We start from the raw sequence: 25,644 nt of genomic DNA, 5'->3' as shown, positions 1-25,644 counted from the left end.
AGTTCACGTCTTAGTCACACCGCTATAAGGCTTCACTGGAGTCTTCAGGAAGATAGTTTGAGCCACGGATGTGCTCTGGTTTTGTAGTTGGGGAAGGTGGTGTATGAAAAATTATCCCCTTTTCTTCCTAGAAACAGTCTGAGATGCAGAGGTCCTTATTCAGTCTTGGCTCTGCCCCCAACTTTGGCAAGTGCTTTTCCCTCTTTGGATCTCAGTTTCCCTATCTGCAAAATGGACACAGTGGGCCTAGATGCCCTCTGACACCCTCTCCAACTCTAACTGTCTCTGATTTTATGAGCAGTTCCTGGCAATCTTATGACCTGAATTCAGCTAACAGGTAATGTTTCAGGAGGTTATGTTTTCAGTGATGCAATTATTAAGCCCCAGTGTCATGTGACACAGTAGAGTACACAGAGTTGGAAAGCTGCTTTGTTTGCAGCAGAGGATTCCAAACTTGGGCTCAGTAAAAAAAAAAAAAAAAGTCCCCAAAACTTTCTCTCTCTTAGTCTGCGTCCTGGAAAAACTCAAGCTTATCATGAGATTGTTGCACTTGGACTCCCACGGGAGAGGAATGCTCCATGTGCTAAAAGTATCTGCTGTTGACTGATTCCCCAAGGGGATCTGCCCTTTCTTGTCTCTCTGGAGTTAAGTGCATGCTGCTCTGAAGCTGAGCCAGCTCCTCGGTTCAGATTGCCTTTGTACCAGTCAACAGGGAAAACGGGCAATGTACAGCGATGTTTGAGAATACGACAAGTCACACTGTGACTTGGGCAGGGTACAGTGTGTGGGCTCTTATAGCATCAATAGATAGTTGACATTTACTGGGACAAAGCCCTGCATGGATTATCTTCTTTAGTCCTCTGAGAGGTTTGGTTATCAGCTCCATTTTAAAGATGGGGAAACTGAGGCTTAGAGGGATGAAGTAGCCTGCCCAGGAGCTGGGATTCCAGCCCAGAGAGTCAGACCCAGTAGCCTGTGCTGTTAACTACCACCTCCTGTGAGTGTGTGTGGGAGGACCTGGAAGGCAACGTGGAGAACAAAGCTGGGGAATTACCAGCAAATTACTTTTTTCTAATTCAGTTTCTCTTGGAGTTGTTATGTTATTTTCACCATAAATATAAATCTTAAAAAAAGAAAGAAACCACCAGCACAAAGAATTTCACTATAAATGTTACTTGTTAATGAGGCTTTCAGGAAAAGGAGTAATATTTTTTAGTGTCTCAGTAAAAGGGTCAAAATATTTACACAAGAGAAGATGGTAGAGATAACCCCAAACTTACAAAGAAATTGGGTTTTACAAGTTGATTTTGATGTCTGCTATTGGGAGTCTGTGACACATTACAACTATAGAAACAACAATGGAAAACAACAGGCCCCTGCAAGGCCTAAAATAATAATAATAATAATTTTAAAACTACAGTTATTTCTCTGTTGAGGTCATCTTACATGCCAGGTGCTATGCTGTTTTATGGGCATCATCTCAAAACACCTCCTCGAGGATCCTATGAGACTGATCCTCATAGGTTGGGGTTGAAAAGGAAATGGATGCCCAAAATCACATAGCTAGTAGGTGATAGACTGAATTCAGGTAGACCTGTCTCCCTCAGCCCAAAATGTGTCAAAAGTTCTGAGACCAAGGGACCATGAACTGCAGGGAGAAATGATGGAGGAGAAAACCTAGGACTGTAGAATCTCAGAGTTAGAGGAACACTTAGACATGATCTAAGCCCCACCCCAATCCCTGTATATACAAACACGGCACAGATAAAGAATCCCTGATTTACAGAGTCCCTCCTACACACATGTCATTCACCCAGTGCTTTATGTATTTCATCAAATCCTCATACCAACCCTTTGAGGTAAGCAGTACTATCCCCACTTTAGTGATGAAAAATCAATACAACAACAACAAAAAAAACCCTGAAACCCAGAGAAGGGAAGGGACTTGTTCAAGGTCACACAGCAAGTAAGCCACAGCACCAGGACAAAATCCTGGGACTTCCTGTCACACTGCATTGCTTCCCACCAGACTCTACGAAATCATAAAATCCTCCATATTCACGGCCCAAATGTTATCCTATAAACCAGAGGATGCTCTTGGCTGTGTAGGAAGCAGCCACGTTTGGTCCACAGTGCTGTGGTTCTCCCTTGTAGCACAAACCAGCAGATTCACAAGCCCAGGACAGAAGTAAACAGTTGAAATGGAAAGAAATAAATCTCTGCTCTAAAAATAGGCAAACATCCTTAGAAACACTGCCGGCCGTGCACAGAGCCAAGGATGGGCCTGGTGGAGTGAGGGCGAGTGAGGCCAGGTGTCAGTGTGTCCCCATCCCACCATCTGTCTTCTGGCCCCGTGACCACCTCTCCACCCCACTGCCTTCCCCAAGACCGGCCTCCAGCCTCCCCAGAATGCCCTCCTCCCTGCCCTGCCATCGTCTCCTCCCTGCCTCTGCTGCTGGGGGACCTCTTGGATCTGGAGCCCTTCATTCTCAAGTCAGAATCCTCCCATTTCTCAAGGCCCAACCTCCCCACCCCTCCCTTGGGAAGCCTTCCTGACCCTCCCCCTCCAAGCCCCCAGCACAGCAGCTTTTTGACTTTGACATTTTTAATAGGAAATACGTTAAACGTATAATAGAGTACAGAATACACCTATGTTTCCACTATCCAAACTTAACAAATGTAAAAATGCCTTACTTGATTCAGATCACCCTGAAAAAGAAAAAAAAAAAAATGACCATAGATAAAGTTTTAACCCTCTCTTCCCACCCGCCCCCCAGTTTCTTCCCCATCTCTCCCACTGCCACACCTTCTACCTAAGAGACAGCAAACCAACACCCACAACATCAGGTAGGTAATATAACGAAGGGAGGAAGATGGACCAATTTTCGTGAGGCACGTGGCCATCTTGGGTCATCTTTTACTTTTCCACTCTTGAAAGAGATGTGGACATAAGAAAGAAATTTTTCACTTACCACTTTACATTCCAAGAAGAAAAGCAACAACAGAGCCAGTGATAAATGTTAACTGTTTCTTGGCCTCTGTGTTAGAGACAGGAGGGAGTGGTGGGGACTGAGGCAAATGGGAGAGTTTGTGTTTGACTAAAGGGCACTTGCTGTTCCACTCCACCAATTGTTGCCCAATATTGCCACGTCATCTCATTTTTCAAGAGAGGCTGGAGGGCTTCCCTGGTGGCACAGTGGTTGAGAATCCACCTGCCAACTCAGGGATCTTGGGTTCGAGCCCTAGCCCGGGAAGATCCCACGTGCCACAGAGCAACTAAGCCCGTGTGCCACAACTATTGAGCCTTTGCTCTAGAGCCCACGAGCCACAACTACTGAGCCTCGTACCACAACTACTGAAGCCCGTGCGCCTAGAGCCTGTGTTCCGCAACAAGAGAAGCCACCGCAATGAGAAGCCCGCACACCACAGCGAAGAGTAGCCCCCGCTCACCGCAACTAGAGGAAGCCTGAGCAACGAAGAGAGCCTGTGTTCCGCAACAAGAGAAGCCACCGCAATGAGAAGCCCGCACACCACAGCGAAGAGTAGCCCCCGCTCACCGCAACTAGAGGAAGCCTGTGCGCAGCAACGAAGACCCAATGCAGCCAAAAATAAATAAATAAAATAATTTATTTTAAAACATTTTAAAAAAGAGAGAAATCTGAATTTTTATGTGCAAGTTTCCTATTTGAAAATGTTGGCAGCTCATTCAAATATACAGACAAAACCAAGTTTTGGCATTTGATTGGACTATAGGTCTCCCAGTTTCCAATTCTGACTCTGTTCACATGACAGATTTTTAGATAGATAGGTAGGTAGGTAGATGAAAAGTACCTAGCCCAGTGCCTGGCACATAACAGGTGTTTAATAAATGTTTGTTGAACCTGAATATATGATCTGCCCACTAGAATCTAGGGTTCTTACAATTTAGAGCCCATTGTAGCACCACAGGTATAGGGCAGCCAGGTACAGTTGTGCAAGTTTTGCACTGCACAACTCCAGCAACCACTGTTCACATACACCAGAGAACATATAATGCCCTTGGAGTTGTGCCAGTGCACAACTTGCACAACCAGATGCAGCTGCCCTGACAGAGTCTCCCCATAATGCAGTGTCTGTTCAGTTGAATGAAAGTGAACAATTATGCCCTATGGTGATAAAACTGATTGTCATAATCTATTTCTAATATAGAGTTCAAGGCTTTATTCTGAGGTTTCAAGCTAAAGGAGATCTTGACCATTTTACAGAAAGGGAATTCAAAGTCAGAGAGCACCAGTGCCCTGTTTGTGGCCTCAAAGCCCTGGGATGAGAACCCAGGCTGTCAGTTAGAATGCAGTTTAGCTGTAAGTAATAGAGATTCAAAATAACATGATGTAAGCAGTGGTTTATTCATCTCATAAAAGTCCAGAGGTGGGCAGTCTAGGGCAGGTAGGGAGCTTAGCTCCCCAAACATCCTAGAGTCCCAGGTTCCATTCAGCTCACGTCCTTGCCATCACTAAGGTGTAGCCCCCATCCTCATGATCCAAGGTGGTGGCCAGGATAGCTGCATTCCAGGCATTAGAATAGAAGAAAAGGGGTGGGGGGTGGAGAAAAGGAGAAAAGCCATTTTTCAAGTACCTTTTAAGGAAAGTTACTGGAAGTTGCCACTGGACAGTTCTCAAACCATGACCCAACCTAGCTGCAAGAGAGCCTGGGAAAAGTAGTCCTTAATCTAAGTGGCCATGCGCTCAGCTAAGGGTGGAGTGCTTTTATTACTGGAGAAGGGGAGATATGATATTGGTGACAGTTTGAAGTCTGTCACTATGGGTTTGCCAGTCTGATGGCCTGATGTTCTGCTCTGCCAAAAGTTCTGAGGAGGAGTGAGAGGAGTTGCTAGGAATTTAAATCCAGATCCCCAAAGGAAACATTACAAAGGTCTTACTCTCTAGCTTGGCATTTTCCAAAATCTCCATCAGTAAACTCTGGCCCCATGGTGGGCACCTGCACTTTAGCACCCTTCATAATGCATCCCCTTCCCCAGACCTGCTTGGGGCAGCAGCTGGGTGCCCAGCAAACAGCTCAGGGTAGCAGGTGTGATGCTGACTTGAAGGGTGTCCAAGAAATACCATCTTTTCCCTGCTGGAGCATCAGTGCTGTGTGATTCTAGACAATTCAGAACACATTAGCGCTCACTGCTTGGTGCTGGAGATTCAGAGACGACTAGGATACGTCCCAGCTGGCCTTTGAGGGACATTCGGTCTCCTTGGGGACAGGGATACCGCATAAATGTGCTCCAAGACAAATTAGAAGGAACATGATATAAGAATTGGCAAGATGCCTCAGGGTGTTTGGAAAGAGAATCACCAGATCAGTGCTGGGAGCACAGCAAAGGCTGGACAGGGTGCCCAAGGGAAGGGCTTTGAAGGGTGAATGCAGGGAGGGGAGGAGGGATGGAATCCAGGCAGAGAGCACAGCCTGGGCAATGCCCTGGCAGGGTGAGGGTGTGGGGCACGGCTGCGGAATGCGGAGCAGCCTGGAGTGGCTGGAACACGGAATACTTAAAAGATGAGAAGATCGGGAGGCTGGAGTAGGTTGAGGTCAAATCACGAAAAGCTTTCCATGTCTGGCTGATGAATTTGGTCATGATTCTGTGGATTAGTAGAGGTGCTGAGCATTTGTGAGTGTGTTGGGGAGTGACCCTGTCAGATGCGCCAGTTGCTGCGGTCCGTCTGGCTGATAGAAGGGGAAGGCAGTGCAGATGGAGAGGCCAGAGGCAGGGAGGCCAGCCTGAGGCTACTCTGATGGTCCCAGCAAGAGACAGCACAGCTTGAACTAGGCTGGTTCCCCTCAGATGGAGACGTTTCCAAACCCTGCAGCCTCAGACTCCTTCCCCTGGCGAGCCACCCCCCCTCATCCTGCCAAGCCTCTGTCTCCGCGGCGCTCTCTCCTCTCTTCTCTTACCCTGGCCGTCCTGCCTGGTGCCCTGGGACTCACTCAGCTCAGGAGCCACTGCCTCCAGGAAGCCCGGGTAGAGTAAGCTGCTCACACTTGGGCGTGTCTCCCTCTCTTGGGCCCCTGTGGAGCGCAGTCACTCATTCGTTGTCTCAGGGTGCCCTGCACAGCAGGGAACGTGGAACATTTTCCTTGTACATGAGGCAGAAAAGGAGGATTAGGAGAACGCCGGGAAGGGAAGGTTTGACCTCACCTTGTGCCATGAACAGCAGAGAGACACAAAGTGTGCTGTCGTGAGCTATAGGTTCCACCACAAGCAACTACTGGGCTTGGGCTACGAGGGTGCCTTTGGATGTCAGCACGAATGCCCCGTAAAGCTGTCCGGGGGATGTGCTAGCTCCTGGGCTTCACCAGTCCTGCAGCAGGGTCATGGTGGCTGAGCCAAAGGCCTGGCTCTTTCTGGAGAGAACAGGAAGAGAGGAGGAGGTCCAGAATGCGTTGGGCGGGTGGATGGGTGGGGAATGTATGGAGAGAGGGGGCTTATTAGAGGTCTGGACCCGCTTGTCCTGTCTGTGACCGAAGCACGAGTGCTGTGCTCTCAGGCTAGGTTCTGCCGTATGTGACAAGAAATCTCTGCTGAAGCCCCACTGAGTGACCTCTAGTGGGATCTGGAAGCTGCTGGTGAACGGGGCAGAGGCCGGGCTCTCTGTCTCCTGACGGGCCCCGAGGCACTGGAGGGCCACGCTTTACACAAGGGGAATCAGACCTGAAAGATAATTGGAAAATAAAAGTCCTCAAGGCCACTTGAAAAAAAGCATTTGGGTCAAATGCCTTGTAAAAGGTAACTGGATGGCTGACTGGCCTGTTCAATGTTCGGGCTGCTGCTGTGGTGGACGGGGGAAAGGGCGGGCGTCTGGGGCAGGCTGAGGTCGTTTGAAGCAGGAGGGAGAGAGAAATTTCTCAGTGGGAATTCTGAGAAATCTACCTCCTGGGTTTCACTCTTACCCAGGACAGTAACTCCATGCCTCCGTGCCTCAGTTTCTCCACCTGTAAACAGAGACCAGTGTGATAAAGAGGTGTGCTCCAGAGAGGGAACCTGGTTCTCACACAGGGCCACATCTGGTTTCCAGGATCCGTTCTTAGAGGAAGGCAGCCGGGTGGGATGGGAAGCTTTCTGGGGCTTGGAATTCAGGAGCCCGGGCTCTTGGTCCACGTGTGACCTCAGGCAAGGCCCTTGCCCTCCCCGGCCCTCGCTGCCAATACTCAATAAAGAGCGCGGTCCACCCTCCTCTAGGGGGCTGTGTTTGGTTCAGTCACAGAACAGAAACCCAGGACTCCTGGAGCCCAGCCCAAGTGGGGGGGACACATTGTACATTCCCTTGTTCTTAGACGTAGCTGATTTATGGGGGGAAAGTGATAAAATTCCTTGCTTTTTGTCACTGTGAAGAACCAGGTTAAAGGACATTGTATATATGCTAAGCCACCAGTCTGAAGACAGTCACACTGATCCTTGAGAAGCTAATTATGTGCAGTGTCACCTATATATCAGCTCAGGCTTCCTGGCTGTGTGGCTAACAAGCTGTGTGACTTTGGGCAAGTGACTTCAGTTTCCCTTGCCTCAGTTTCCCCAACTGAAAATGAAAGAATTGGCCCAGAGGCTGTCTTAGGGCTTTGCAGCTCTGAGCTGCCAGGAATCTATGATCCTTTTAATACATTGTATGTGTATGTGTATGTGTGTGTATGTGTTGCCTGTGTGTGTACTTCTAACCCAGCCCGCAGTAGTTCTAGCCAGGATGGAGTCTCTCATAGCCCCAGCTATCTATAATTAGATAATTATAGTGATAATTGTGCAGATGCTTAATATTTGGCCTTTACTTCACCTGTTTGCAGGGTGTTAGAGCTCCTAACAATGCAGTTGAGGATTTGTCAGTTTTCATTGTCCTGTGGGCAGCTGGACTCCAGAGCTTGGGAGAGAAAATTAGACTAAGGTGTTAACCTGTCAGGCTGCACATCCGAGTTTTAATTTTACAACATTAAAAGGAAGTCACCATTTAAAAAACCACAAGTAGGGAACTACAGGAAGAGATTGCCTAGTTTTTCCCTCTGTGATTATTTCCAAGAACATATTAAACTTTTGATTCATTTTTAATTTTTTTTAAAAACCTCTAAATTAAAAACCCATGTATACACGCTCTTTCTTCCCCTGGCCCAGAGCCTGAAAGGAGCGAGACATTCAGTAATCATGTGTGGAATAAATGAATGAGTATCTTGACTTTGTCTACCTGGAATTTTAGTCTGATAGGAACCTCAGATCAGAGGTGGCAAAATGGCAGCCCATGGGCTGAGACTGGCCTGCATCTGTGTTTTATTTGGTCTGAACATTGTTCTTAAAATATTTGGATCATGTGTCAATATTTAAAAATCAAGAGCTTTCACATAAAGTTGAGCAGATCTAAAAACACCACCCACGTTCTTACACGGCAGTAATTAGCTGGAGCAGAGTAGTGTGGAGGCATTGAAAGCTCCAATGTGCCACAGTCCTCCCCACTCCCAAGCGTATAACAGCTATAATTTTATATTTAGGCCAAGATCCGAGAGTGTCTAGAAATTCTTCCTCCTTAAAACTAACACTGACTTTCCTGTCAGGCTATAATAAGGAGATCGCCCAGGCATTAGTCACTGCCCTCCTCACACAAGTAAATTTCCAATTGTAAACAAGGACCTGAAGGCATGCTCCAAGTCATATATATTGTACCAAAGCTGTGTCTCCTAAAGCAAATCTCACCCGGAACCCACCGGTCTTTGGAGTGAAGATGTACATGTGTGTGTGTAAATACAGATTCCCCTCATGCAGAAGTGATATCTGTCTTGGAGGAGCAGACTGATGCTTTGAACTAAATATAAAGAAAGCACGTGCCCAGCAAATTTACCCTGTGCAGACATTAAGATTAGGAGAATGAGACTTAAGTACCTTAAGGTTTAGATCGTTCCAATTACCAGCAGGCATCATGGACGTATATGACCTTTACAGGAATGTAGAGGCTAGTTATCAACTATTCTTTGCTATTCAGTAAAGTGGATCCCACTTTAGGATCTTGATTAACCTTAAAATCTAAAACAATACATTGTTTTCCACACATGCTATAATTGAGACTTTTCTCTCATTTTACTCTGCTTCCCCCATTTACCTTCTGTCTCCTCAGTTATTCCAAATTAGAGAGCCCTTGGTGGGGTCCTGGTCTTAGCACACTGCCTGGACACATAATAGTCACTCCATGGATGTTTGTTGGACGAATAAGAAATGAAGGAATGAAAGATACATTTCTGCACATACATGTTCAACAAATACTGTCCTGGTCGAAGGCGACACGAAAATGGTTGGGGGAACTCTTTCCTCACCAGCTGGGTAGGCTGGGTCTGAGACTCAGTTTCAGGTTCTAATAGTCATCCAAGGCAGCATTTTCTTATACATTTAACTGCTCCATGATGAATTTACATAATATGGCACCTTGCTCTGAAAACAAGACACCATATTAAATCTGGCCAGCTCTAGCCTGCCCAATCTCAGCATCATTTTTGGCCACTGACACATGAAGAGCCTGTGTTCTCAGCATTCCATGGGCATTTAATTTATTGCATTGGCCATTTTTGTAATTTCCCCCCACTAACATAGTCCATTTTTTAACAATTTATTTATTTTAAATTTATTTATTTTTGGCTGCGTTGGGTCTTTGTTGCTGCTCGCGGGCTTTCTCTAGTTGCGGTGAGCAGGGGCCACTCTTCATTGTGGTGCGCGGGCTTCTCATTGCAGTGGCCTCTCTTGTTGCAGAGCACGGGCTCTAGGCGCACAGGCCTCAGCAGTTGCAGCATGTGGGCTCAGTAGTTGTGGTTCGCAGGCTCTAGAGCACAGGCTCAGTAGCTGTGGCACACGGGGTCAGTTGCTCTGCGGCATGTGGGGTCCTCCTGGACCAGGGCTCGAACCCGTGTCCCCTGCATTGGCAGGCAGACTCCCAACCACTGCACCACCAGGGAAGCCCCATGGTCCATTTTTAATAATGCCTTTTTTGAGATGTAAAATTCATAAAATTCACCCATTTAAAGTATATAATTCAGTGTTTCTTAGTACATTCACAGAGTTATACGACAATCAGCATAGTCAATTTTAGAACATTTTCATCACCTCAAAAAGAAACCTGTTCCCATTAGCTGTCACTCCGCATTTCTCACCTTCCTCCTCAGCTCTAGGCAACCATTAATCTACTTTCTGTCTCTACAGATCTGACTGTTCTCTGGACATATCATATAAATGGAATCAGACACTATGTAGTCCTTTGTGACTGGCTTCTTTCACTTAGCATGATGTTTTCAAGGTTTCATCTATGATGTGGCACACACCAGTACTGCATTTCTTTTTGTTGCCAAATAGTATTCTGTTGTATGGATACACCACACTTTGTTTATCCATTTGTCACTTGGTAGGCATTTGAGTTGTTTCCACGTTTGGGCTATTATGACTATGAACGTTCATGTATAAGTTTTTGTGTCAACATATTCTTTTATTTCTCTTGGGTATATACCTAGGAGTGGAATTGCTGTCTCATATGATAACTCTTTTAATCTTTTGAGAAACTGCCAGACTGTTTTCCAAAGGGGCTGCACCATTTTACATTCCCATCAGCAGTGTATGAGTGTTTCAATGTCTCCACATTCTCACCAACACTTGTTTTTACTCGTCTTTTTTGTTATAGCCACATCCTAATGGGTGTGAGGTAGTATCTCACCCTGGGTTTGATTTGTGTTTCCTTGATGGTTAATGATGTTGAGCAGCTTTTCATGTGCTTACTGGCCGTTTTTACATCTTCTTTGGAGAAATGTCTATTCAGACCCATTGCCCATTTTTATATTCTGTTATTTGTCTTGTATTTTGAGTGTAGGAGATCTTTAAGTATTCTGCATACTCGATCCTTCTCAGACATATGATTTGCAAAAACTTTCTCCCAAACTGTGGGTTGTCCTTTTACTTCACAGTTTCCTTTGAAGCACAAACATTTTCAAGTTTGATGAAGTCCAATTTATTTATTTTTTTCTTTTGTTGCTTATTGTTTTAGTATCATATCTAAGAGACCATTGCTTAATCCAGGTCACAGAGATTTATGCCTATGTTTTCTTCCAAAAGTTTTATAGTTTTAGCTCTTACATTTAGGTCTTTGATTTATTTTGAGTTAATTCTTGTATATCATGTGAGTTCATATGCTGTTTTTGAAAACAAGTTAAAATGATAAATAATCATGAGTTTAAAAAATATACAACTGTCTTTGGTTTTAATTGAAAATCACGTTATAGTTCACTAAATGCACCATTTGATAGAATGAAAATAAACTAATGAGGCTGATACTCTCAGTATTTACTTTAAAAATCCAATAAGCTAAGAATTGTTAGAAAAGGCCTTACACGTTTTTGTTTTTTAAAAGTCAACTGCTTTCAATAAAGATAAATGAAACTATATTTTAACACGCCATCTAAGTAATATTTTAAAAATACATTAAAAACATCTTCACTCCCCTATTAGAATGATATGGGCTTCAGTTTTAACACTGAAATGGTTCTCAATCAGGGGCGATTTTGCACCCCTACTGGGGATATCTGGCGATATTTGGAGACATTTTGGCTGTCAGAACTTAGGAGGGGGGTGGTGCTACCGGCATCCATTAGACAGAGGACAGAGATGCTGCTAAGCAGCCAAGAATGCATAGAACAAGCCGCATGACAAGGAATCATCCAGCCCCAAATACCTCTTGTGCTGACATTGAAAACCCTACTTTCCCCGCCCCCAGTTTTATTGAGATATAATTGGCATACAGCACGGTAGAAGTTTAAGGTGTACAGCATAAAGACTTGACTTACATACATCATGAAATGATTACCAGTTTAGTGAACATCCATTATCTCATGTATATACAAAAAAAAGAAAAAAGAAAAAAATGTGAAAAACCCTACTTTGAATCAGTGGCCTCTATCAGATATATTCAAAACGAGATGTGAGTTTGCAAACCCTTTTCCCCTCAGTTACAACCTCATGGGTTTCTCCCATCACAATACTGAGCCTTTCGGAAGTCAGAATGTGCCCCAGCACCTCACTGCCATCAAAATCCTTTATGGTGACAAAAATCTCTCAGGTCTTCCCTGTGGGGATCATTGGGAAAACACTTGCTCTCCATGCTTAATTCATTTTATATTTGTATGTGTTCCTTTTTTGAATTTTAAGATATATTGGGATAACACATCCCCTGTCCAACATACATATTTGGGTAACCAACCTCCTGGTATAAGGTGTTTTATCTGATTTTAGAACAGCGACAATAGTCAATAATAATTTATGTGCTCACTGTATCAGGCACTGTGCTAAGCACTCTTCTGCACTATCTAATTTACTTTTCTCAACAATTCTGAGAGAGTGACTGTTGTTATTCACATTTTACAGCCAGAGAAATGGAGAAATGGTGTGATTTGCCCAAGATCATGTTGCTGGAGACATCATTACTCCAAGTCAGGGCTTAAGCCTGGTGTGGGGTTAACTGTGACATGCTGGCGTGTCACAAAGGATTTGATTACTTATTATGGGTAATCACAGATGGACATTTGCCGACATTTAGGCTGTGCCCTCACTCAACTGGGCTACAGTAGATGTACTTTCACTGAATGGACACACACTAGTAGCCACAGGAAATCCTGTCTCACCTGGGACATACCTGTGGAAATGTGGCTCATCTGTGGACCATCAGCCATCCTTCATATCACGGTGGACAGTGTCTGAGGACTGCTGCTTACGGAAAACTAGGGTATCTGTGGCACCATGTATGTTCTTGACACTCATCCACAAATCAGTCACGGCTTGATTTTCTACCTATTGGCCGTCCTCTCATAATGTGTTCCAGCTCCCAAATGTCCCTCCTGACTTGTGGCCTAAATGCATTTGCACATACACCAGCCCCACTCTCCGAGCCCCTGTGTGTACCGATCAGTGTGCTAGGCCCTGCTCACCTCAGCTCTCCCAGAGTTGGGCTCACACTCCAGTCTCCTGATCTTGCACCCACCACTCTTAGTGGAACAGCACAGTGGTAAACTATCTTGTAAAAAGAACAAAAAACAAAAGAAAATCATACTGCAGTCAAACAGTAGCATTTCCCTCCCAAGCTTTGTCCTTCTATGTGCCAGGCACAGAGCTCTCTTCATATAGCTGATAGTATTCCCCTCTCAGAGGGGGCTTTTAGGAAAGGATTTGAAGTGTGAGTGAGTGAGTGAAGATATGCATTTTGCTGGTACAAAGATTGGAGACGGAACGGCTCTCCAATTTAGCCATTTTGGGGGTGCAGCAAGAAGTGAGGTGAGATTCTGCTCACATCAGCCTTCCCAATATCCTCCTGACCTCCCCGAATGAAGGGGAGTGGGGAGAGAGCAATGATCGAACTAGAAGATTGCCCTCTTCCCCCAAATCTGACGAAGGACCCTGGTTTTGGTTCTAGATTAGGGCAAGTCTTTCTTTGCTCTTGGCCTCAGTTTCCTCTTGAAGGGAGCATGTGTACACTGGATGACCTCTAAGCATCCTGGCAACCGTAAACTTCTTTGAATCTCTACAATACTGAGTTAAAGTGAAGTCCATGTGATTCAAATCCACCCTGATTAGGAATTTGCTTTAGTAGTGAGCCCACACCTAGAAGCCTGTCCATGTTTGAAGAAGAGAACACAGTGATTGGTTGATGCTATCTTTCTTGAGAGACCCATCTCCACGGGCAACGTTCAAAATATTTAACAGCCAGCATGCATGAGCACGACAGGCAGGAGGGTAGAAAGCAGCTGGTAGGGCCAACCAGGGCTGCAGCCTGACAGCATGCCTGGCCCTTCCTGCAGTCCTGCCCAGCTTTCTCTGCTTGTTTTTTGGGTCTGCCTCTTCCTGCCTGATTCTGCATCCAGGGCCCTAACTCAAACCCCCTGGGCTGCTTCTCCCAACCACTTTCTACACAACGGCTGTAAATACCCTGATGCATCCAAACACCAACTTAATCCTATTTCTCCCTCAGCAGATGCTCTTGGAGCCCTCCGCTGTGCTCAGCCCCTGGTCAGCTGACCCCTCACCCCCTTGCCTTTAAAAAAATGTTAGAGGCTGTGAAACAGGTATGGTTAAGAGACCTGAGTCCTAGCCTAGCTCTGCCCCTGTCTGCCAGTGACCTTGGGCAAGCCTCTGCCCCTCCCATGTTGTTAGTTTCCTTACATGTAAATGAGCGACTTAATTGAGCTCCCCGTTTTTCAGTGGAGTTTCTGGAGGAATGCAAGTCTTCAGCAGCTGACTGCTCTCTCTCTTTCTCTCTCTCTCTCTGTGCACCTGCCCCGCAACTGCCACTGTAGAATGCACTGCTGCCTGCGGGCCTGAGGCAGAAGGATCAGACCACCAAGGCGCCCACGGGCCCCTTTAAAAGGGAGGAGCTCTTGGATCACTTGGAAAAGCAAGCAAAGGAGTTTAAGGACCGAGAAGATCTGGTCCCCTACACAGGGGAGAAGCGAGGTACTGAACAATGTTGCACTTTTGAGTACGTCATTCCCCATGATCATTGAGTGCCAGCTGTATGCCAGGCCCTGTGTTGGGCCAGATGTGACTGGACCTCCTTGCCCTCATCCCTGCCTGGCCCAAAGTCACAAACCCAACTCCAAAAGCATTGGCGCATGGGGTAGATTTAGTGAAGTTTTGGGGTAAACCAGACCCGTAACACTTACCCCTAAGTCCCCTTTAACTAGGGTGTCCTGATTATTTTTCATACAAACCTGATACTGTCAAAAGGGAAAGAAGGAACTATTAAAATGGTATCAGGACATGAGGCCCAAACAAGGCCTGTCCCCTCCAAACCAGGAACAAGAGATATCCTGTCTCTACCCTAATTATCCCTTCTTTTCCCCCAAAGTTCCTCTCTCTGGCAGCTGCAGCTTCCCTTCCTTCATCTGCCCCTCTAAGACTCTCTGCCCCAGACTAAGGCAAGCCATCTAGAAGGCTCTGGGGAACAGAGAGGCACTCCAACTATCCAACCCTTCCAGAACTTTCCCTATACTCCACATCATCCTCCTGTCCTCTAGTATCATGCTTACCCTTGCTCACTGCCCTGCTGCCCCACAGGCCTCTTTCTCTTCCCCAAATACTCCAAGCTCTTTCCTACCTCAGGACCTTTGCACGTATGCCCTCTGCATGGAATGCTGGTCCTCTGTCCGCCTCCAAGCTGGCTTCAGGGCTGGCTTCTCTCCTCTGTAAGAGGCGTAATGGTTAGAAACATAGCCTGGAGTTGGGTCTACTTTGGCTACAGTCTTGGCACTACCCCTTACTAGGCTGTGTGAACTCAAGTACATTTGTTTGTTTGGCCATGCCACATGGCTTACAGGATCTTAGTCCCCGACGAGGGATTGAATCTGTGCCCCCTGCAGTGGAAGTGCAGAGTCTTAACCACTGGACCGCCAGGGAATTCCCTTGAGTACATTTTTAAACCTGCTGTGCCTCCATTTCCTCGTCTGTAAAATGGGGTTGATGAATATTACCAGCCTTCTGAGGGAGTTATGAAGATTGAGTTAAGATCTATATAAAGCACTTAAAACAGCACCCAGTGCATCATGAATGCTATGTCAATATTAGCTATTGTTACCCTTTTGGTCTCAACTGTACTGTCTCCTCTTTCAGGAAAGCCTTTCCTGTCTACACTGTTTAGGACATTCCATCCCTTCAACTCCCCGTTGGTTATTCTCCATCTCGGGAGCCTGTGTGTGTTCTTCAGAGCAATTCTTATTTTATCATTATGTATTTATTTACACTGGCCTGTAAGCTCCATGAGTCAGGGACTCCGCTGCTTTTGCTTACACAGTTCCCCCAGCACCCAGCACAGGGCCTAGTGTACAGTAGGGCTCAGGAGAGAGGTGTTGAATGAATGAATGAGTTCAAATTAAATATATGCATAATGGATCTTACAGGCTTTTTCCTTCAAATATAAACTCCATGGGTACAAGTACCACATCTGTCTAGTTCATTGTTATATCCCTATACCTCAAAAACCCTAGCATGTAGTAGGCACCTAGTAAAATATTCGTTGAATGAAAGCATTAATTCTAATTAATTGGGTAATTGTCTGTGTTCCACCTCTTCCATTCTCCTCACCCCCAAGAATGTCGGCATGAGGAGCCAAGGATCCCTGTCTGTGGCATGTATTTCTGTGTCCCTGTTGTATTAGCACAGTGCTGCACAGAGTAGCTGCCTGATAAATAATAAAATAAAAGAGCAAGCAGGAGTGGGCATTTCAGGGAGGACTTCTAGCCATCCCAGAGCCTGGAATTGAAGCTCAGTCCAGATTTTACTGAAAACTTGGAAGGTCAGGGAAGCCCAGGAGACATCTGGATTACAGAGCTTTGGAAGAATTGTGTGGTCTGAGGCACCCTAGCGCTGGTGGCAGGGCAAGGGGCCCTTGACCATAAGGGCTGGGTGTGCCTGGCTGAGAGCGTAGGCACAAGATGGTTTTAAGCAAGGTACTTGTACCATGAGGAGTGATTTCTGTGCAGCAGGTAAAGGTAATAAAATCTCTGGATTTCATGGGGCCTTAAAACTCCCACTATCCCCAATACACATTTGAAAAATGGGGAAACCAAGGCTGTGAGAGAGTCAGCAGCAGACCTGAGTGGACAGTTAGTTGGTGAGTCATTAGTGACATCTGCTACCTGTGTGCCCATCCCCCTCCCAGGGGAGGAGCTGGAAATGAGATGGGGGATGGGGAAGGGAATCTAAGTGATATATAAACCAGTCCTGCTGCCCCTTCGCAGAGTGCTGGCCTGGCCCCAAGCCGGGAACAGCTCTCCAGACTCCCAGAGCCTGAGTGCCCTCATGAAAAACCAGGCTGACCCAAGGAGGGTAGCTAGAATTTATTCTATTTTCATATTATGACAAGCCTAAAAGGTTTATCATCATCACCACCACCACCAGCATCGTCATCATAAAATATTTACATGATGATTGTTGGAGTCCATGTATATTGAATAAGTACAGTCTCAACAGAGAGCATGGGGAAGGAGACCTTCCAGCTCTAACAGGCAGATGCAGGGCCGTTCAGTCCAGCTCTACTGAGCGCTTGCCCCACGCTGGGCCTAGAGCGAGCCTAGGCTGAGGGGAAATAGCATTTCAGGCACTACAAAACCCAGCAGGATGTGGTAAGACCCATAAACTGGTGCAAAGTCCTGAGGAATCTGGATTTTCCCTCACTCTCATTCAAGTGGGGGAATCAGAATAAAGTTCCATGCAGGGTATTTTCATTATACAGATTTGGCTGCATGTGCTGAAGGAACAAGTAAAATAAGAGAGACTTAAAATGGAAGTTTAGTTTTCTTTCACTTAGTAGAGCTGCAGGGTTAGGCATTCCAGGGCTTGTAAGACATCTTCCTTGGCATTAGGAATCAAGACCTTTTCCAGTTTTTCATTCTGCCATCCTTGTAATATATTCTTGTCCTCATGGTCCACCTAGCTGCTGAGGCTCCAGTCATTACACCCACATCCCAACTAGTAAGATGAAGGAAGGGAAGACGTCTGAGTCCCTCTTATAATGTCTTAGAGTCACCACCCTCATTGAGGCATCTGCTGCAGGGGCATAATAAACCATAGGTCTTAAATATTTACTGAATGTTCATCCTAGTCACTGCATCAGTCATTTTCACAGTTCATTTTCCTTTTAGTCATTTCATTTTCTTTTTAGCCATTTTGATTTGCTGTTTTCCACATGCACCTCTGGTGAAGGTTATGATACATTTTCTCCCAGATGATTTTGCTGACTGTTCTGCTTGTATAGTAATTGATCTTTGCTGTAAACTATGTATTTATTTATTTATTTATTTAATAAATTTATTTGTTTATTTTTTGGCTGCGTTGGGTCTTCGTTGCTTCACACGGGCTTTCTCTAGTTGTGGCGAGCAGGGGCTACTCTTTGTTGCGGTGAGCGGCCTTCTCCTTGCAGTGGCTTCTCTTGTTGCAGAGCACGGGCTCTAGGCACGCAGCCTTCAGTAGTTGTGGCACACAGGCTCAGTGGTGTGGCTTGCAGGCTCTAGAGCGCAGGCTCAGTAGTTGTGGTGCACGGGCTTAGTTGCTCCGTGGCATGTGGGATCTTCCCAGACCGGGGCTTGAACCCGTGTCCCCTGCACTGGCAGGTGGATTCTTAACCACTGCACCACCAGGGAAGCCCCTGTAAACAATCTAAATAACTAAACAAAGTAATACTCTCTGCTGAGAGGTAGGCACTGATCCCATTTTAGTGAACATCCTTCTGAACATTGCTCTTCCCACCCCTCCCCACCTCTGGTCCAAGTCACTGTCATCTCTCATGTGGACTTCTGAAGGAGCCTCCTAACCATCTCCTGGCTTCTGTCCTGACCCCACTTCAGGCTATTCTCAATCAGTAGCCAAAATTAGCAGGTTTTTAAAAATTGAAGTAAAATTCACATAACATAAAGTTAAGTATTTTCAAGTGAACAATTCAGTGGCATTTAGTACACACACGATGTTGTGCAACTACCATCTCTATCTAGATCCAAAACATTTTCATCACTCCAAAATAAAACCCTGTACCCAATAAGCAGTTACTCCCCATGCCCCTCGCTCCCAACCCCTGGCAACCACCAATCTGCTTCTATGGATTTACCTATTCTGGGTATCTCCTATAAATTAAATCATATAATATGTGACTTTGCGTGTCTGGCTTCTTTCACTTAGAATATTATTTTCGAGACTCATTCATTCCCTTTTATTACTGAATAATATTCCACAATTTGTCTGTTGACAAACATTTTGGTTGTTTCCACTTTTTGGCTCTTGTGATTAGTGGTGCTGTGAATATTCCTATACAAGTATTTGTCTGGGTAACTTTTAGGTATATACCTAGGAGTGGAATTGCTGGATCATATGGTAATTCTGTGTTTAATTTTTTGAAGAACTGCCGAACAGTTTTCCCAAGCAACTGCACCCTTTTACATTCCCATCAGCAATATATGAGGGTTCCAATTTCTCCACATCCTTGCCAACATTTGTTATTTTCCATTTTGGTTTTTGGTTTATGTTATAGCCATTATCATGGTTGTGAAGTGGTATCTCATTGTGGTTTTGATTTGCATTTGTCTAATGACCAGTGATGTTGAGCATCTTGTCATGTGCTTGGCCATCTGTACAGTTGACTCTCCATATCCGCAGGTTCCAATCCGCGGATTCACCCAACTGTGGATCAAAAATATTCAGAAAAATTCCGCACAGTTTAAAAAGGCAAAACTTGAATTTGCCGCGCACTGGCAACTATTTACATAGAATTCACATTGTATTAGGTATTATACATAACCTAGAGATGATCTAAAGTATACAGGAGGACGTGTGTAGGTTATATGCAAATACTATACCATTTTATATAAGGGACCTGAGCATCCAATCCCCCTCAGAGGCAATTGTATATCTTCTTTGGAGAAATGTCTATAAGCCCTTTGCCCATTTTTAAATTGGGTTGTTTTTCTTTTTGTTGTTGAGTTGTGAAAGTTCTTTATATATTCTGAATACTAGACCCTATCAGGTATATGATTTGTAAATATTTTCTCCTCTTCTGTATGCTATCTTTCCACTTTCTTGATAATGTCCTTTGATACACAAAAGTTTTATTTTGGTTAAGTTCAATTGATCTATTTTTCTTTAGTTGCTTATTCTTTTGTTGTCATATCTAGGAATACTTTGCCAAATCTAAGGTCATAAAGATTTACGCTTATGTTTTCTTCTAAGAATTTTATAGTTTTAGGTATTATATTTAAATCATTGATCCATTTCCAGTTGGTTTTTGTGTGTGGTATGAGATAGCGGTCCAGCTTTATCTTTCTGCATGTGGATATCCAGTTGTCCCACACCACTTCTTGAAGAAACTATTCTTTCCCCATTCAATGGACTTGGCACCCTTGTCAAAAATCAATTTGCCATAGATGTATAGGTTTATTTCTGGACTCTCAATTCTATTCCATTTTTTTATATGTCTATCCTTATGTCAGTGTCACACTGTTTAACTTTGTAGTAAGTTTTGAAATCAGGAAGTCTGAGTCCTCCAACTTTGTTCTTTATCAAGATTGTTTTGGTTATTTGGAGCCCCTTACAATTCCATATGAATTTGAGGACTGGCTTTTCCATTTCCAAAAAAAAAAGGAGGAGGACCATTGGAATTTTGATAAGGATGGCATTGAATCTGTAGATTGCTTTGGGCAATATTGCCATTTTAATATTGTCTTCCAATCCACGAACTTGGGATATCTTTCTGTTTATTTAGGTCTTCTTTCATTTCTTTCAACAATGTTTTATAGTGTTCCATGCACAAGTCTGTCACCTCCTTGGTTAAATTTATTCCTACGTATTTTATTCTTTTGGATTGTACTGTAGATGAAATTATTTTCCTAATTTCCCTCTCAGATTGTTATTTGCTGGTGTACCCCACTTATTTGTATATGTTAATCTTGTACCCTGTTTTTGTGTGTGTGTGTGGAACATTTTCTGCATATAACATCATGTCATCTGCGAATAGAGATCATTTTACGTCTTCCTTTCCAGTCTGGATGCCATGTATTTCTTTTTCTTGTCCATTTGCTCTGACTAGAACTTTCAATACACAGTTGGGTAGGAGCAATGAAAGCAGGCATCCTTGTCTTGTCGCTGGTCTGAGGAGCTCATTTCCTCACTCTGTCAGGGCCCAGCTCACAGGTCATTTTCCCTGACCACGCTACCCAAGATAGCAGAGCCCACCTCACCCACACCCCAGCCTGGAACTTCCTAGTCTTTTGCTTGGCTTTATTTTCCTTTGTGATTCTTAGTACTCTCTGGTATCTTTACATGTTTGTTTATTATCTGTCTTCTTTCACTAAACTGTACACTGTTCACTGCTGTCCCCCTAGCGCCAAGAAAGGTGCTGGGGGGCTTCCCTAGTGACGCAGTGGTTGAGAGTCCGCCTGCCGATGCAGGGGACACGGGTTCGTGCCCCGGTCTGGGAAGATCCCACATGCCGCGGAGTGGCTGGGCCCGTGAGCCACGGCCGCTGAGCCTGAGCGTCCGGAGCCTGTGCTCCTCAACGGGAGAGGCCACAACAGTGAGAGGCCCGCGTACTGCAAAAAAATAAATAAATAAATAAAAAGAAGAAAGGTGCTGGGCACATAGGAAGTATTCAGTAAATATGTGTTGCATGGATAAATATGTATTGATATATGTGCAGTTTTTCATAAATGGAATTAAATAATTCATGCTATTTTGTAAACTTGCTTTTTCCCACAGGATTTTGTCTTGGGCATTTTCCTTTCATAGTAAGTAGAGATCTCCACCATCCTTTATAATAATAACTGCCAGAACACCATTGTATGGATGCCCCATAATTTCTTTAACAATCCCTCTTGGTGCACACTGCAGCGACCGACCAACCTCTTTGCTCTTTGCTCTCTCGTTCAATTATGAGTCTGACATTGTAAAAATATAGTGTCCCAAGAGACATTATATTTTCTCCGTATGCCTCTTTTAATAATCTGAGTTATTTTATTTATTTGGTTTAGAAATGTTTCTAAATTTTTCTCTCATACCAGAATGCTTGTTTAGAGTATTCCAGACCCTAGCATTTTATTATATTTTTCTTTTGTATCTTTTCCTACTTACAGATTGTTAAAATTAATAACCAATGTTTTCAGTAGTGAGCAGTCGCCCTTGACCAAGTTATAAAGTTCTTCTTTTCAAACGTGAAGGGTGCTTTGTTGGAGATCTCTGATTCCCTTTCTTTGGACAAGTTTGGCACCGGGTCCCCAGAGGGAGAAGTTTTAATGGAATCTCGGCATCAAGGGATCCACAGGGCTTTGGGACAGTCCACCCAGGGCTCCAGTGCAGCTGCACTCCCTGTAATGGGCACCCCGTGTGTTTTCAGGAAAAGTCTGGGTCCCCAAGCAGAAGCCGATGGACCCCGTGCTGGAAAGTGTGACACTGGAGCCAGAGCTGGAGGAGGCCCTGGCAAATGCCTCGGATGCGGAACTCTGTGACATCGCAGGTAAGAGGCGTTCCTGATGCTTCCCCACGTCCTCCAAAAGCGTTTGACCCACGTCTGCAGGCGAGCCTTGGATGGTTTATTTCAACATAAACACCCTCTCTGTTTCTAACAAGGACTAGAGGAGATAGAACTCTATTATTAAAAACCGAAATGAGTAAAACGGAGATAAAACCAAAACCCTTCCCACCACGGAGCCAGCTGTTGCTGCCATGAGACCCCATCCCAGAGCGTTGTGCAAGGGAGCCTGGGCCCTTCACCAGCCATGGCATCAAATCCTGCTCAGGCCGCCTGGGAAGTGAGGGTAGAGTGGGGAAGACAGAGGGCTGCCAGCATCTCAGGTCCAGGAGGCTCACAGAGGGCTGGAGCAAGTCATCTGATTTTACCATTTTGCACAGCTTGGAGAGCCGGGCTTGGAGGCGATCACCCCATATCTCATATTTGTACAACACCCTCCATCTTCATGTGTGTTTCCATGTGATCTTCACAAACAGCCCCTAAAACTCCAGAAGGTGGCCTGATATCCAGAGCTTTTTGCCACCTGCTCTTTCCCCCTTTTTACTGTCTGATCCCCGTCCCACTCGCCCATGTCCCTTCTCCACGGGGGGTCAGGCTCTGGCCACAGTGTGCCCACCACCATGCTGTGCTCCCTGGCCCAGTGAGGTAGCTGGTCTTTTTCTTTTGCAGCCTTGGGGGCTACTAACCCTCACCCAGATGATGACAGGAGTATGGATGGGGTAGGGAGAGACTCAAGGCAAGTGGGAAGGGGAGAGGAAAGACAGGGTCAACTGTGAGGTCAAGGGAGGAGCCCAGACCTGGCTCCAGAGACTAAGTGGACGTTGGTGCCATTAATGAAGGTGCGTTAGTCTGCTCAGGCTGCCCTAACGAAATACCACAGGCTGGTGGCTTAAATAACAGAAATGTATTTTCTCAATAGTTCTGGAGGTTAGATGTCCAAGATCAAGGTGTCCACAGTCTTGGTTTCCTCTGAGCCCTATCTCCTTGATTCCAGATGACCGTATCTCATGGTGTCCCTCTGTGCAATGTGTCCCCTTGTGTCCCTTTGTGTGTCCTAATCTCCTTCTTGTAAGTACACCAGACAGATTGGATTAGGACCCACCCAAACAGGCTCATTGACACTTAATCACTTCTTTAAAGACCTTATCTCCAAATATAGTTACAAATTCTAAGGTACTAGAAATTACTTTATTCAACATATTGGAGGGACAAATCAGGACAAAATCAACAATTTTGGACGGACACAGTTCAACCATAACAGTGGGGAGGAGAAGGTGTAGGGGAAATACGGAGCTCAGTTTGGGACCTTTAGAGTCCAGGATGCCTGTGGGCCACCCAATCAAGGGCAGTTGTACACGAAAGGCTTTATTTTTAAAAGTATTTATTTATTTTTGGCTGCATTGAGTCTTCGTTGCTGTGCGCGGGCTTTCTCTAGTTGCAGAGAGCGGGGGCTACTCTTCGTTGCAGTGCTCGGGCTTCTCACTGCGGTGGCTTCACTTGCTGCAGAGCACAGGCTCTAGGCACGCGGGCTTCAGTAGTCGTGGCTTGTAGGCTCTAGAGTGCAGGCTCAGTAGCTGTGGCACACGGGCTTAGTTACTCCACAGCATGTGGGATCTTCCCGAACCAGGGCTTGAACCCATGTCCCCTGCAATGGCAGGTGGATTCTTAACCACTGCGCCACCAGGGAAGTCCCTACATGAAAGTCTTGAGTTCTACAAGGGGTCCACACTGGAGATAGAGAGGTGGGTGTCATTAACATCATCAAGTTCCAGGCAGAGGGCCTGGCAGTAGTGGGGACCCGGGGCTCTGGAGGCAAGGGCCCTGGCCGAGGTAGAAGCCTTTGGGAGAGGAGTGGAAATGGGGTGAACATAGCCACAGTGGAGGCCAGGTGGAGGCAGTGGAGGCAGTGGAGGCCACATGGGCTGGGAACCAACGGCCAAATCAAGATGGGCAGAGCCTAACTCAAGAGCTAGGGAGACAGAATGAGGGTTCAGGGCTGGCCGGGAGACTCAGAGGTGAAGCCAGAGGCCAGGTGAGCCCGCCAGTGCCAGGAAACTCAGCCGGCCGCAGTGTCTTCTGCTTCTCACATTCTCCTGCTTCTTGTGGCTGTTGTGCACCAGCCCTGATGACATTCTTAGCAAAGAGGAAGAAGGGGCACCAAAGCCAGGTTGCAGGGCCCAAGGAGTGAAAAAGGAGAGCCAATGTGTAGACCCTCGGTCCAGACAACCCTTTGCTAAGGAGGCAGAACATTTGGGAAAGGACAAAGGGCAGTGGCTTAAAGGGTGTCAGGGCTGAGAGAGAACGGTGTTCGTTTTCACTATGAAGTACATAGCAGTGAGGAGGTCACCTGGATGGAAATGGAGCACTTAGCTCAGGATACTCAGCTGGTTCGCTCGTCAGAAACCACACAAGTTGCATTAGATCCACATTAGGCTTGGGCATTTTGACGGAACCGTCTCCCCGAAGTGGGGTCCCCTTGAGTTCCCGTTAGTCTCTGCAGCTGGGCGGTGGGTGAGTGCCATTGTTGTCCAGCATCTCCTCACTGACTCACCCCAAGGGCTGCTTTTATCCTGGTCCTTCTCTGATTACCCTCCACGACGTCACTCCCCTTGTTAGGCAGCTCAGAGGGATTATCAAATGACTCTGCTGTCAGTGCCAAAATAGAGCCGCAATGTTGTGCTAAATTTCTGGGTTGATATCTTGAAACTACTCCTCTTTATTTTTATTGGCATGACTAATTATTAGTATCTGTTCATGATACCATACGCTTCCGCTGTCCGGAAAGGACAGGGGTGCTGCGAGGCGACACCAGTGTTCACTGGCTAACCTTGGACACGTGTCGTTGTATGTCAGCCGTTTGCAAGGTGGCAGTGGAAGGAGGCGTGGAACATTTGTTGACCACCTATGTCCCAGCTGCTGTGGGAGTTGCTTTCCATACCTTGCTGCATTTGTTGACCACAGCAATCCTATGAAGTGAGTTTTATTGATGTCCCCATTTTTCAGAGAGGGGAAGTCGGCACAGTGAGGTTATCCTTGCCCACGGGGTTTGAACTCCCAGGCAGCTTGGTCCCACTCACAGCGTCACCACCCATCACAACCTGGATAAAGCCCTCCAGGGTAGGGTAATGGAAACAGAGTGGTGAGAGGGGGTGCATGGCAGAGTCTCACGGAGTCGGCCTGGGGAGGATGCGGCCGAATTAGGAAAGGCTCTGGATGTCACGCAAAAGCATTGACATCCGGGCCTGGGGGAGTGTTGGAAGAGGCCGGATGAAAGCAGGGGCTTGGGCAGAGAGGCGGTGGTGTTTGGAGGACGAGGGGATGTAGGAGGCAGGCCCCAGGTAAGGCCAAGGGCTGAGGTGGACTGCGTCTGGAACGTGGCTCCGAGAGACCAGCTGTTCCTACAGCTGGGTCAGAGGCCAAGAGGCTGAGATGACAAGACGACGGCAGGCTTTCTGGCCTGAGGCATCAGAAAACAGAGCTGGGTGCCTGCAAGGATGCAAGGAGTCAGTCAGTTTGAGAGATGGAGGCGCTGCAGGCAGGACATCTTGTCGGAGTGCTGGGTGTGTTGGTGGGGAGTAGCTGGAGCCCCGAGTGGATGACTCAT

The 25,644-nt window shown here is 46.0% G+C and overlaps 1 protein-coding gene across 1 annotated transcript in view; it reads left to right on the top strand.

Moving 5' to 3' along the window:
- The window catches only part of TMOD1 (tropomodulin 1), a 58,722-nt gene that overhangs the window by 4,927 nt on the left and 28,151 nt on the right, over positions 1-25,644 (top strand). Inside the window, exons 2-3 of the mRNA XM_007456383.1 lie at positions 14,332-14,488; positions 21,906-22,025. Coding sequence (XP_007456445.1) covers positions 14,332-14,488; positions 21,906-22,025 — 277 coding nt within the window. The remainder of the gene's footprint in view (positions 1-14,331; positions 14,489-21,905; positions 22,026-25,644) is intronic.

Source organism: Lipotes vexillifer, unplaced genomic scaffold (genome assembly GCF_000442215.2).
Source record: "Lipotes vexillifer unplaced genomic scaffold, Lipotes_vexillifer_v1.1 scaffold630, whole genome shotgun sequence".
Lineage (NCBI taxonomy): Eukaryota > Metazoa > Chordata > Mammalia > Artiodactyla > Lipotidae > Lipotes > Lipotes vexillifer.
This window is presented reverse-complemented; position numbering and strand designations above follow the sequence as displayed.